This window comes from Exserohilum turcica (genome assembly GCF_000359705.1).
Source record: "Exserohilum turcica Et28A unplaced genomic scaffold SETTUscaffold_4, whole genome shotgun sequence".
Taxonomy (NCBI): domain Eukaryota; kingdom Fungi; phylum Ascomycota; class Dothideomycetes; order Pleosporales; family Pleosporaceae; genus Exserohilum; species Exserohilum turcicum.
In genome coordinates, this window is record NW_007360247.1 from 678938 (window position 1) to 692608 (window position 13671).

The window sequence follows — 13671 nt, forward strand, 5'->3', positions numbered from 1 at the left end:
TAACTCGCGCGCCTTGACACTGCCATCACCGATAAATTTCATCAAACGGCCTCGTATCCCTAAAGCAGCTTTCCCAAACCTCGTTGACCACCTTGCCCGCATGTTCCTGGTCGCGGATGCCCGGTCTTGCCAGCATGCTCAGCGTGGCTCTCCTCCTAACACAAGCCTGCAACTGCTCAGTAATCCTCCACTGGTTGCGCGTGAAGAATTCCCGTGTAAACCGGCACTCGCCCGAGAGGGTCGAGGCCCTGATTTCCAGACAAGCCTGGTGGCGCAGGTTGTCGGGCTCGACGTTGAACTTGAGATGGTCCCAGGCATGCACCATTTCATGCGCCATGGTATCTTCCTGGTGGCCGCGATTGCGGAACTTGTTTGCGCAGAGCAGGATGCCGTGCTCGAGGGAGAAGCCGCCGCTCTGCTCGTTGGTGCACATGCGGCACAGGATGTTGTCTTTGTTCAGGTCGCCGCCCAGCTTGTACACTTCGTCTTGCATGAAGCGGATGACGGGGCTGTATTGCAGCAGGTACTCCTTGTTGGACTCGCAGCGCTTGCAGATGGAGTCGGCTTTGATTGTGTCCATTTCGCTAAAGTAGCCCTTTTCCAGCTCAATGTCGCGCTGGCCCGTCATCCGGCCCAGCATGATGTTGAAGGCGCTCGACCACGTGTAGTAGACGGGGTCGATTTTGGCGGGGGGCGGCTGCGCCATGGCGGAGAGGGAGGCGCCGTCGGGCGCTGTTTCGGCGTTGGGCATTCTTGGCTTCGAGGGGTTGGGCTGGGTGCGGTGTGTCTGGCGGACTGGCGGTGTCTTGGGCGCTTGTTCAACAGTAGGGCGCGCGCTGGGGGGGGGGGGAGGGGGGTGAATTGCCCGTCGCGAAAAGTTTGGGTGGGGATGGGGGAGCGGCAGCATGGGAAGCGCGGGGAGCCAATCGGAGCACAGACGTCACCGCAGCCGCAGCGAGGAGCAAGGGAGGCCCCGAACATCGCTTGCGAGGGAACTTTGGGCTTGTTCCAGTCATCTATTGCGCGCAAGCCCAAAGGGGGGTTGCGGGTCTTGAATCGTGGCTGGCCGAGGGCTGCAATCTCTTCTCAGTTGTCTTTATACCGCTCGCCGTCTGCTGCGACCTCGACACCTACGCCTACCGCCGCCATGGCCGTCCACATGCGCAAGCACCCTGGCCAGCTCACGGTCGTCATAAAGCTTGGTAAATACCATACAGTACAAACTCTGCGTCGAAAAGAAGAGGACGCCTGACCGACACACGCAGGAACATCCTCGATCGTCGACGAGAAAACCCACCAGCCGCTCCTTTCGATCCTGTCGCTCATTGTCGAGACAGCATGCAGCCTGCGCGCTGCGGGCCACCATGTTGTAATCGTGTCGTCGGGCGCCATTGGTGTTGGTCTGCGCCGCATGAACCTCCCACGTCGTCCGAAACACCTTCCCCAAGTGCAAGCACTGGCGGCCATTGGTCAGAGCAGACTGATGTCGCTGTGGGATCAGCTGTTTGGAAATCTGGAGCAGCCAATCGCACAGGTGCTGTTGACGAGGAACGACATTTCCGATCGGACGCAGTATCAGAATGCGCAGAACACGTTTATTGAGCTGCTCAGCATGGGCGTGATTCCCATTGTCAACGAGAACGACACCTTGGCCGTTACGGAAATCAAGTTTGGCGACAACGACACGTTGAGCGCCATTACGGCGGGAATGGTGCAGGCCGACTATCTCTTCCTCATGACGGATGTGGATTGCCTGTACGACAAGAATCCGCGCTCCAACCCCGATGCCAAGTCGATCACGGTCGTCGAGGATATCTCTGAGCTGGCCGCTGATGTCAGCTCTGCGGGAAGTTCGCTGGGCACGGGTGGCATGAGCACGAAGATAGTAGCGGCACGGCTGGCGACTAGTGCGGGCGTGACTACAGTCATCACCAAGAGTAGCAAGCCAGGTAATATCTCGAGCATTATTGCGCATGCCGAGAAGCACCGCAAGTCGAGGATGTCGAGCCGGAACTCTGTCACCAACTTCCAGGACGATGCAGCATTGCAAGATTCACACCACGACCTTGCGGCATCCACCTCGTCGCTGGCAGACAAGCTCGCAGGAACATCGACGCCGAAGACTGAGGAGCCTTGTCCCTTGCACACGCGCTTCCTTCCCATATCGAATCCCATACGCGACCGCTACTTCTGGATTCTGCACGGTCTGGCGCCTCACGGAGCCATATACATTGACCAAGGTGCTTGGACTGCGCTCAGTGGTAAAGCCGGCCTCCTCCCAGCTGGAATCGTAGACGTGGACGGCCACTTTGCCCAGCAGGAAGCTGTCCGCATCATCGTGGTGAAGCGCCTGCATTCCAACATCAGCCACTCGTCCAAATCCTCTCAATCAGGCACTGCCGCCCATCCCCCCACGACTCCTGGCGCTGCGGCCCACGCTGTCCATGCCCCAATTCCCGTCCGGCACCCACTCACGCACTCGATGACGTCCTCTCACAGTCACCACCACAACCACAGCCACCACGCAGCCCCTCACTCTCCGACTTTTGAACTGCACAACCCTGCGCCATTTGAGATTGGAAGGGCGGTTGTGAACTACTCGGCCACGGAGATTCGGCGGATCATGGGGCTGCACTCGACGCAGATCAGGGAGGCATTGGGGTACGCAGACAGCGAGTATGTTGCGGTGAGGGAAAACATAGCCTTCTTCGACGTGGAGAGGTCACGACCCAGCACGCCCGACTTTCGGCATGCAAGCGGCAGCGGTGCGGAAAAGAAAGGGGAGAGCGTCGAGGCGCACTGAAAAATTAGAGGTGCTGTAGATAGATTATAAAGTTGCTGGGCGTTGCGAGAGGCTTGGCAGATGCATGGTCATTTCTCGTGAGCAATCTCGGACACCAATGCTGGTATCTTGACAGCTGCCATCTGGCTGACGGCCGTCTGGGCAGGCCAAGAGAGGCTGTCTGCTTACCGTGTGCTGGCCAAACAGGCATGGGTGACCATGGTATGGGCGTGTGCGGCATTAGCACGTCCAGTGACAAGTGAATGGGCCGAAGCCAAAGGCGAGGAAATCCAGGAGAGGAGAGGTCGCTGTGCTCTTGGCGTGCCGGTGTAGGTCAGAGGGGCAGCAGTAAAGCCGGCGTGGGCAAGCGTCGAGCATCTTGGCATGTAGGGAGTGGGGGTCTTGAGGATTCTTGGTCTCCACCACCGGCGTCTTGCAGGCTGGCCCGCCGCCGTGAGCAGCAGCGTGCCAAGGCCGTGGTGAAACACGCGGATAATTGTATCATGCCTTTTTGCCCGCTGCCTTGCCGCGTGCGACATGCTTAGCGTTTTCTCTGTGCGTTGCCGAGCATGCGGCGCAATCTCCTTCTTTCCCACTCGCACTCGCACTCCCACTCTCACTCGTGTCTTATTCCCGCCGGCGTGCGCGCACATGGCTATTGCTGTTGCCCCTCGCGCGCACGCTCGCATCCGTCTTGTCTGTGGACGGAACCGCATTCTTCCGTCTCGGCTATGTACTTATCCATGTACATGCCGCACGCTGGACTACATACATGGCCAGCCGCATAGATTGCAATTGAAGGAGCGCGGGCTACTGGAATGCTGCATGCTTTTTCCAACCGTGTACAGGCGGAGATTGAGGCGTCCCACGGCCACCAGCCCTACTACGGCGCAATAGTCTTGATTGCGCTTGGCTCTGGTGCTTGCGGTTGCTTGTGCACTGCAAAAACGGGAATAACGCGACCGCTCCATACCAGGAGCGCCCCTGTTTGAACGGTGGAGTCGCTCCGGTGGAATTAGGGTCCAGCGCCAATACGCGCCGTCTGTCTTGCAAGACAATCAACTTGGTCGTATTTAGATGGCGTACATCATGCTCTCATCTTGTTAATGCCCTCTTATACCTGTGTACCCGTCTGCGCTCCCTGGCAATAGCAGCATCCGCACAACCGCACGTCTCGTCCAGGATGCTTTCCGACGGTAAGTACTTAGAGTTCTCGTCTACGTCGGCTCAGGGGGGCGTGGTATGCTAACCAACTACCCATCACACAGTTTTTTCTGCGCTATTGATTCTCGCTGCTTCTGGGGAAGCCATTGCACATCCGACACAGGATACGGCGGCAAGTACCGATGTGTGCCATGTGGTAGACTTCGCCGGCATTGCCGCTGCTGTGGCAGCATGCAACACCATCACGCTCGACGGCATCACGGTGCCTGGCAACGCAACCATGGACCTCACCCACCTGTGCGACGGGGCCAAGGTCATCTTCCAGGGCCGCACCTTCTGGCAGTACGCAAACGCAAACTACCCCTTCATCAAAGTCAGCGGGCGCAACATCGACGTGTCGGCTGCGCAGGGCGCTGTGCTCGACGGAAACGGCCAGGCATGGTGGGACGGGCTCGGCAGCAATGGCGGCGTTACCAAGCCCAACCACTTTATCGAGGTCAGCAAGGTTACGGGCGACAGCCGCATCCACGACCTGTATATCGAGAACTACCCTGTGCACTGCTTCAGCATCAGCAACTGTGCCGGCCTCGACATCCACTCCATTATGCTCAACAACACGGCTGGCAACGCGCCCAACGAGCGCTCCAAGGGCAAGGCCGCCGCGCACAACAGCGATGGCTTCGATATCGCCAGCTCCAACAACACGCGGATCCGCCACAGCACGGTCCTCAACCAGGACGACTGCGTGGCCGTCACTAGCGGAAACAATATTTCGGTATCAAACATGTATTGCGACGGCAGCCACGGTCTTTCTATTGGCTCCGTCGGCGGAAAATCAAGTATGTTTCATTCCCCTCTTCCCCCCCCCCTCCACCCCACGTGTTTTGTGTCTCACCTCATCTCATCTCCCGCAACCATGTGTGTGTGTGTGTGTGTGTGTGTACCTACGCTAACGCCCAATTCTGCCAGACAACAACGTAACCAACGTCACGTTCCGCGACTCGGTCGTGCTCAACACGCAAAACGGGGCGCGCATAAAATCAAACTCAAACACGACGGGCTACATTGCAAACATCCTGTTTGAAAACATCCGCGTTGAAAATGCGTCCATCTACGGCATCGACATCCAGCAGGACTACCTCAACGGCGGGCCTACCGGTCATCCTACCAACAGCGTCCAGATCCGCAATGTCGTCATGAGAAATGTTACGGGCACGGCGCTCAAGAAGGCCAAGAACTACTATATTCTGTGTGGCGAGGGCAGCTGCAGTAACATCACCATGGAGGATGTGCATTTTACCGGTGGTGGACAGAACAGTTCGTGCAACTTCAGGACTGCGGGAGATTTCGACTGCGATGGCAACTTTGTGTGAGGTATTTCTTGATGCTTTTCTCATTATCTCTTCCTCTGTCTGCTTCGTGTTTGTGGCTGATATCCTTTCTTGCTTGTATTTTTACTTCTTTTTACTTTTATTCTTCTCTGCATCCACTCTCAACACAAACTTTTCCACCCAGCATTTTTCCTTTCTTGGTCTCTATCTCGCAAACCACGCCTAGACAAACTCACGGTATGAAGAGAAAAAAAATTTGTAAAGAGTTTTTTCTTCTTCTTCCTCTTCTTCTTCTGCTTTGGCTAATAGTACATAACATATCAGTTAAGAAGGTCTAGGCCAAGTCTGCTTCTGTTGCAATCAAACGCTTATTTCAATTGAGTTTCATCACCGTGTTAGCGTGCATGTGCTGTTGCTGTTTGTTGATAAGTGATTTTGGCATGGTTGAGCAGGTAGAGTAAAGTAGATAATACAACATGGCAGTGATGCTATTGATTTCTACATCCATGTAGACTACACAGTACAAGATCGCAGTGACGCGCTTATGTCTATCTACACACATATCTGCAGAGCGTATCCAAGAACAATGCTACAAAGTGACCACCCACCCACATGCCGTGTACCAAGGCCCCCCCCCCCATCGATGCCCTCCCACCATGCCAAGTTACCCATATGTACAGTTGCAAGTAAACTCGAAAAGGGGGGATTTCCATATATACAATTTCCTCGGAAGGAAAAGAAAGACAAGAAAAAAAAGTACTTATAAAAAAAAGAAAAAAAGAAAAAAAAAGTCACATGATGCGGACCTTGGTTAGTTTGCGGGTAGGAGATTGGATGACAGGGATTAACCATTGAGCATGTTTCTTTTTTCGTAGTAGTAGTAAGTATGTAGAATAGACTTGGTTAGGACAAGGAAAGAAAGGAAAAAACCGGGGCTTGTGTATACCACAGGATGCACCATGGTATGATATGGGCCCATTTTTGTACTTTAGCGTGTGGTGGGAACGGGCCTTTGGGTGGTGTCAGGGACCTTGGTGGGTGACAATGTCGAGGAGATTTGAAGGAGATTGTCGTGGGCAGGGATGTATGTGTGGGTGGCTGCAAGTTAGTTAAAGTCGCGCACATGCTAAGCATGTATATGTACGTATGTATGCATGCGCGCATCCACGTGGCATGCAGGCCGTTGGAATTCTACTCGCGACGGCGGCTGACTGTCCAGTTGCAAGAGGGCGACGCAGGTGAATGTGAGTGGGTGAGTGGGTGAGAGGGTGAGTGGGTGAGAGGATGAGTGGGTGAGAGGGTGAGTGGGTGAGAGGGTGAGTGGGTGAGAGGGTGAGTGGGTGAGAGGGTGAGTGGGTGAGAGGGTGAGTGGGTGAGTGAGTGGGTGAGTGATGCAGAGCGACCAAGTGCATGTCGTGTCCAGGAAGGATGACGGTAATCATCATGATAATTCGCAGTGCATGTGTGTGTGCTTGTGCTGGTGTGGGCAGCGATGGGCGCCCTCGGTTGGCCGCCGCTTGCTGCTTGGCACCCACACGCGCGCCCGCCCTCGCGAACCAGTGGAGCTGCCAGTCTGTCTCCAGTACCGCAGTGGTAGTATACGCACGCACATGCATAGTACACACTTACATACATACTTAGATACATACATACATACATACATACATGCACCCCGTCCGCCCGTCCTGCGTCCATCCATCCATGCGTCCATCCGCGCCCAGCCCAGCCCAGCCCAGCCCAGCAATCGGCGCCCCCGACTGTCGCATGCCGCTGCCGCCAACACGCTCCTCGCCAGACACGGTGGCTGACAACAAGGGCTTGCTGACGGCAGGCGCACGTCCCTCCCTGCGTCGCCCCCTCCCGCCAGCAAATGGTTGCCCGACGCCTGTGCCTGTGGCATCGTTACAGCTGCGCGGCTGAAAGCTTGTCATGACCCAACCACGCCTGGTCAGTAGCCACCATATTGCTCTGTCGCAGACTTGGGCCACGCTGGAAAGTCCCGTCGCACTCGTCCTCGTCGTCGTCGTAGCCATCTTCGCAGCGCCGCCCCGTCCAAACAGGCACAACGCTGCCACCTAGGCCTCGCCGAATGCAGCATTCCGAGACGAGCGCCCCCTCCCAACACATGGTCCCATCCTCCTCTCCCCTACACCTAATAGTCTGCCATAACGACAAGGTCGCCTTCTGCAGCGCCATGTTCTCGGCCTTGGCCAATGCCGCGGAACCCCCCCCCCCCCAAAGCACGAATCAAAGCAGCTCTCCAAGACGTGCCGCGCGCCGCTCCCTCTACTACCCGGTCACGTGCGCACCCGCAGCATCGAGGGGTTTGCAAAGTTTTCACTCACTGGCTGCATGCCCCCCAGCCCCCAGCCCCTACCGGGCCACCATGCTGCCAATGGACAGACAAGCCGCAGCAAATCCACACGCCCACCTGTGCGAATCATGGCCCTCCCCTGGACACACCCGGACGAGCCCCCGTGTCCCCACGCACGCACTCGCTCGCTCGCTCGCTCACCCGCCCGCCCGCCCACTCGCTGATGGCTACATTACATGGCGGTACATACATAATACATATCTGCTCGGCGGCCGCTGTCTACGCACTCGACCTGCCCTGGCTGCCCTCTCCGCCACAACACACCAGCCCGGCAGCGAGACATACCCACACGCCTCCCCGCCACTCCTCCTCCACCTCCTCCACCACGTCCTCCTCCACATCTGCTGCTGCTGCTCCTCCCCTCCTCCACCAGCCCCACGCACCCGGACATCGCCCCAAACTCAAACACGCTACATGTTGGCGTGCCTGTCGCAGCCTCAGCCTTGCCCCAGCTTTGAGGCCAAAACCAGGGTCGTGGCCCTGTCGGCGCCTGCGCACGAGCGCCCCGGCGAGCAACACCGCGTTTAGCTTCTTCTACAATCCTTCGATACGTCTTCTAGAAGAGTGCCGTTTCCGCGCTCCCCGCCGCGCCCTCGTGCGTGTGAGGTGATCCCGCCCGTATATCAATTTGTCGCACCAAGTGCAGCTGATGCCTGCCCGGATGCACGATTCTCCATTCCTTGGCCCCTAGTCTCTCGAGCGCCCTCTCGCTCTCACAAACACTCCCACCTGGAGCCCTCCCCCACCACCACCACCTCCTCCTCCCCCCCTTGCGCTTCTGTCCCTCGCTCCTCGCACGCCCACAATCGTTTGCTTGCTCTTGTTGTTGCGCGGGGCTCAATGGGCATGTCGCCATAGCTCCCAGCCCCAAGCCCGACGCTCTGCTCTACTCTGCCTTGACCACCCGGCCACTCCGCCAACCATGGACGACAATCTCGACATACCAGAGGAGTCGATGCGACATATCGAGGCCCTGCTGGCAAAACACCCGCCCCATCTGATCCAGCGCATGTTCTCACAAGCCATCGATTCGCGTATGTAGTTTGTTTTGCGCCCCCCCCCCTCTTGTGCATGTGCTCACCGACTCCAGGCCGCACTTCCACAGCCTCATCTTTCATGTCCACCAGCACCGCCAGTTCAGCTGCCACTTCTTCATCCAGCTCATCATGGCGCTCCCGCTTGTCAATGGCTTCGGCCTTTTCCTCTTCGTCCACCACCAGCAGGGCTTCCACGGCCGCCTCTTCGTCCTCGTCGCGCTCCAGGCCGAAGCGATCAGAGCCGAAGCGACCAGAGCCCCGTTCCTACCCAGCTGGACTCGATCCCACCCGACCCGTGCCTGCCGCCATGCCCTCGGACACGGACAGTCCACTTGACCTCAAAATCGAACCAAGCAGCACCCCGACAGATGACATCAGCGTCGCATCACCCGTCTTGTTTGCCGATGACGACAAGTCACAGAGCCAGTCTGGTGAATCCTACATGTTCTGCACCTACTGCGCCGAGCAAAAGAACACCAAGACGTTCAAGGCCAAATCCGATTGGAAGAAGCATGAGATGAGGATGCACGAAACCGGCCAAGACTGGCCGTGTGTTGTCAACGGCTGCAGCCGCATCTTTGACCGCCAGAAGGACTTCATCAAGCACCACCAGCGCTACCACACCGGCCGTCCCCTGCCCTCTCTAACCGACATCGGCATCTCCCTGCTCCCGCGGAGAGTCTTTGGCTGTGGCTTCGACAAGTGCAAAGAGGTCAGCATCGGGTGGGACGAGCGATGCGATCATGTCGCCAAGCATATGAAGAACGGTGCGACTGCCGACCAGTGGAAATACTCTAATGTAATACGCAACTTAATTCGGCAAGAGGCTCTCTATGATACATGGAAGGAGCTGATAGCCTGCTTGGATGAACGGTTACGCGAGAGCCGCTCGCAAATCAGCTGGTGTCCCGATAATACGAGAATCCTCCGGCAAAAGCTTCAGTGCTGTGACCTCCGGCCGAGTCGGGAAGAAGTCTTGATCACCGCCTTGAGCCTACGTTCCGATGTGCCACTGGACCCTGTGCATCAGCAGCTACCTCCAGGCTTCGTCACGCCCTCGAGGGACTCTGTCCCGCACGTCGAGAAGCTGTCGCGCGAGCAGCGGATGCACATCCTCATCGGTAACTCGAACCCGCATGCCGCCAGGGCCCGCCTCGCAACCATCAACGCCGCCTTGCTCCGCGCGAGCAGCTCCTTATCTCATGTACCCGATCATGACTGTGCATCGTCCCCGTTTCTGGAACCGCAGTCGCCTGCTGGCGATACCACAAATCAACGTATCAGCTACATGGATGTGGACCCTGGAGATTACCTTGCCGTGGCACAACCGGCTATTCCCGATCTCCCACCGGCTATGACTACAGCCACGATGCACACACCCAATCCACATACCCCAATCATGGACCACGATCACCAAGCTCACATGTACTCTAACGAGTACATTGATCAGGCCAAGGCCACGCCTAACCCCTTGGGGGCAATGTACCCGAACTATTTCGGCCAACCACCCCAGTTTGAAGAATCCCAATACTACGACCGTCCCTCGTTCGGTCAAATCATTTCAAAGCCCCTTCACAAAATCGGAAGTCGTCTGAACGGCTCTAGAAGTAGCTCCACCCATTCCAGGTCACCTTCAAACATGAGTCAAGCCATGTCGGACATGAATACGGATTACCCCGTTGCTGCTTTGGGCATGCGGCATACGCCTGAGCAGCAGCAGCAGCAGTTATCACCCCATCACCAAATGCAACACCATGTACAGCAGCAACAGACGCAGCAGCACATGATGCACCAACAATCACAAGTATATCGTCACATGGCACCACAAATGCATGAACATTTACACATGTATGCGACTCACAACTAGGGGAGAAGAACAACTAACATGCAATGATGGCTCATATGACTCATGCTCTTTGCTTTCGCTTTCCGCTTTTTCCTCTTCTTCTCTTTCTCTGTCTCACCTTTTCTCTCACAATCTCCTTGTGTTGGTGGTAAGCGCGCATATAGATTTTCTCCGCTTCTTGTTTGTATTCGTTATTTTGCTTTTATTTTACTCTACCTTTTTTGCTTTGCTTTGATACCCCAGTGCTAATGTTTTTTTCTCTCTTTCTTTTCTTTTTTTCTCGACTCTCCATGAACCGAGAAAGAAGAAAAAATCAAAAAGAAACGGAAAATCGGAGCACGAAATGATAGAATTTGGGTTGCCTCGACGCCAGAATATGGATTAGTATAGATGTCACATCATGCGCATGAAATTGTACAATATTTTTTCTTTCTGCTTTCTCACTAACTCGATTGCCGTTTGCGTCGTGCTGCATGTATGTGGTGTGTGGAGTTTGTTTCACGAGTGATTCCAGACGCTAATGAAGCAGTTCCCCCACAGCATGAACGAGTGCACTGTGGATAGAAGAGATTAAAGCTACATAACTCAGCAACCCTTTATTATTTGCTGCTCTAGCTGCATATTTAAAATGAGTCACGTGCTGTATCTAGGGGCTCGCATTGCAAGGTCAGAAATTAACGCTAATTAGCTCTGCATGCTATGAGCCGCGTGGATGACGAAAGACGTTTATTAGCAAATCTCCGTCTTGAATCAGACGCGGCGAGGTCGGCGCATCACATGATGAAGACTAGAACGTCAGAACAGCACAACGCATCTCTTTTCGCCGCTCTTACATGATGTAGTGATAAGAACAACTAGATACATATGATTGTTTTTTTTTACAAGGGTAAGAGACGCTTGGCTATGTACATGTCACGTGCAAATAATCACTATGCTATTGCCATGGACATCACTATCACCACCGCGCGCCTCATACAAGTATAACCCACACCCCTTCTCTTTCCTGGAGAATGGAAATAACAAAGAAGCGCTTACTCTACTCCATCGCACGTCCAAAAAAAAAAGGCGGAATGACGCAAATAAGACGTGGTGACATGGCAAATTAAATGTCATTATTACTTACACACATTATATTCTCATGTGTGATTCTGGATTCTGAATATGGTTATGTAGGGACTGCACTACATGTGGTTATACGTAAGAATTATGTGAATGCATCTAACGTGCGGGATCAGTAAGCTGGCCGGAACAGTAAGCTGGCCGCCCCACTAAACTTAACGCGACATTTTGCACAATTAAGCCATAACAATAAGAGATAATATGTTTATATTTTACTATAAGGTATTCTATTATAGTCTATATTAAGTCCTTTTATAACCTTAGGTGTGGCACTTCGTGCACGTTAGCGGCGCGCGCTAGCGTCTCTCACCCGCCTGGCTCTAGCTAGCCTCTATAACCACCCTTTCTACCTCTATAGTAAGCTGCTAAGCCTACTACACCTAGAGGACTTTACTAAAAGCTATATATTAACATTGCTAACTTTACTTCTATTATTAACGTTAATTTTCTATACGTAGCTTCTTATTCTTCTTTATAAGTATTGTTGCTAATTATATTATAAGCTAAGCGCTTTTCGTAAGCTAGAGTATTGCAACGCTTATTAGGCTCTCTAGCTGCTAGCGCAGTCGCTCTTAGAGATAGCGTAGCTGCTGCTAAACCTCTGCTACTATATATAGTGTCTCTGTCTACGCTACTATCTGCGCTATAACGTTGTTATCTATAGTAGTTTGTGGTGGAGACAGCGTCTAGACAACAGTTAGCGACGATAGGACGCGATCTAGATAAGGAGGGACAAGGCCTGTCGCCTAAAAGCCTGCCTAGATGTTCTGCTGCGTGAATATAGTTAGTTAGATCTATATATAGGCTGTAAGAAAGTCTATCTTATTAATATAGTAGACGCTATAGTAGGCGAGCTCTTCGACCTCGCGTCCGTACGCGCGCTTAAGAGGGGAGTAGCAGCTCACGTCTAGAGGCTGCAGGAGGTGCGACGTATAAGGCGGCATACAAAGAGTGATAATCTTATTCTCTGTGCAGTACTAGTCAAACTCTGGCGTAGCGTGGCTACTGTAGCTGTCTAGAATAAGAAGACGATAGACTCTAGCCGTACAAGCGGCTATATACTAGTTAAAGTGCTTCACATACTCTACACCTAGCTCGTCTATTGTCTAGCTGTTGTCTAAAACGCTAATAGTCTAGTCTAATAGGAGGTTACAATACCAAATATCCTAGTAGACCTTACTAGATAGGATTACAAAGGGTAGAAGACACTAGCTAGATGCATTAATACACTTAATAGCTATTACTTACTTATAATTGCCTAGCTGTATAATAACTACGCAACTAACTCTATTAAAGCTAGTAACTACCTTAGACGTGCTAGCAACGCCTATCGCAAAGCTAGTCTTATTAAAGTTGTAGATATCTTGATCTAGGACACTATACGCCTAGCGCGTCTCCTCTACTAGCTTAAACTAGGCTACTATTATAATAGGATCCTTATAGGAGGCACGCTAGCTATATAATCTCCTAGTTTACTTTATTTAAAGCTTTAGCTAGCTCTAGATAAAGCGCGACACCTATTTCTTGCCTATAGATTATGGAGGTGGATCTTGGCCACGCGCTATAAGTAACGCGTCTGCTATCTATCGCACGTTAATAATATAAGGCGGAAAGCCTTGTTAATCTAGCTCTAGAATCTACTAAACAAGAGACTGCTTCTTAATAGGTGATAGCTTACGCCTAGTAGATAGAACCTCTAATCGTTGTAAGGGGCTCGACCCCGGAGGGTAGTCTTAAGCTCGGGAGCACGATCGGACAGGCCAAGGTAACAAGATTGTATTCGATAGAGAGCTAAGCTCTCGGCTACGTAGCTATCTATATACAATGCTGGTTGCTAGGGTAACAATCGGGCCGGGCAGGTGGAGTAAACGAGGTCGTAGACGAGTATGGGAGGCGAAGGGCGTTCAGCCCGTTACAATCGTGGCTAGATACTGCGGAGGCGTGTCTAGAGCGTTAATTTTAGCATATTGTACGCTTTTATAAGAGAGTAGATAGATTATTTTAAATTATTATAATAA

The 13671-nt window shown here is 53.4% G+C and overlaps 4 protein-coding genes across 4 annotated transcripts; 3 read left to right on the plus strand and 1 right to left on the minus strand.

Annotated features, from left to right (window-relative positions):
* Positions 1-25: 25 nt before the first annotated feature.
* SETTUDRAFT_93162 (uncharacterized protein) lies at positions 26-751 on the minus strand (the record flags this gene model as incomplete). The annotated part of the gene is made up of 1 exon (XM_008030145.1): positions 26-751. The coding sequence occupies one exon, from the start codon at positions 749-751 to the stop codon at positions 26-28; it is 726 nt and encodes a 241-aa protein (XP_008028336.1).
* A 396-nt stretch (positions 752-1147) lies between these two features.
* Positions 1148-3074, plus strand: SETTUDRAFT_118751 (uncharacterized protein; the record flags this gene model as incomplete). The annotated part of the gene is made up of 2 exons (XM_008030146.1): positions 1148-1202; positions 1266-3074. The coding sequence occupies 2 exons, from the start codon at positions 1148-1150 to the stop codon at positions 2801-2803; spliced, it is 1593 nt and encodes a 530-aa protein (XP_008028337.1). The 3' UTR covers positions 2804-3074.
* An 891-nt stretch (positions 3075-3965) lies between these two features.
* SETTUDRAFT_42664 (glycoside hydrolase family 28 protein) lies at positions 3966-5421 on the plus strand (the record flags this gene model as incomplete). The annotated part of the gene is made up of 3 exons (XM_008029950.1): positions 3966-3978; positions 4051-4785; positions 4916-5421. 3 exons carry the CDS (start codon positions 3966-3968, stop codon positions 5317-5319), a joined length of 1152 nt encoding a protein of 383 aa, XP_008028141.1. The 3' UTR covers positions 5320-5421.
* Positions 5422-8423: 3002 nt separating this feature from the next.
* On the plus strand, positions 8424-10952 carry SETTUDRAFT_138555 (uncharacterized protein). Its single transcript, XM_008030147.1, has 2 exons — positions 8424-8685; positions 8742-10952. The coding sequence occupies exons 1-2, from the start codon at positions 8574-8576 to the stop codon at positions 10553-10555; spliced, it is 1926 nt and encodes a 641-aa protein (XP_008028338.1). The 5' UTR covers positions 8424-8573; the 3' UTR covers positions 10556-10952.
* Positions 10953-13671: the final 2719 nt, after the last annotated feature.

Bases quoted from the DNA above. Each gene is read 5' to 3' on its own strand.
- SETTUDRAFT_138555 (XM_008030147.1), top strand. From the start codon at position 8,574: ATGGACGACAATCTCGACATACCAGAGGAGTCGATGCGACATATCGAG. The intron at 8,686-8,741 runs GTATGTAGTTTG...CACCGACTCCAG, and splicing joins CTCACAAGCCATCGATTCGC to GCCGCACTTCCACAGCCTCA.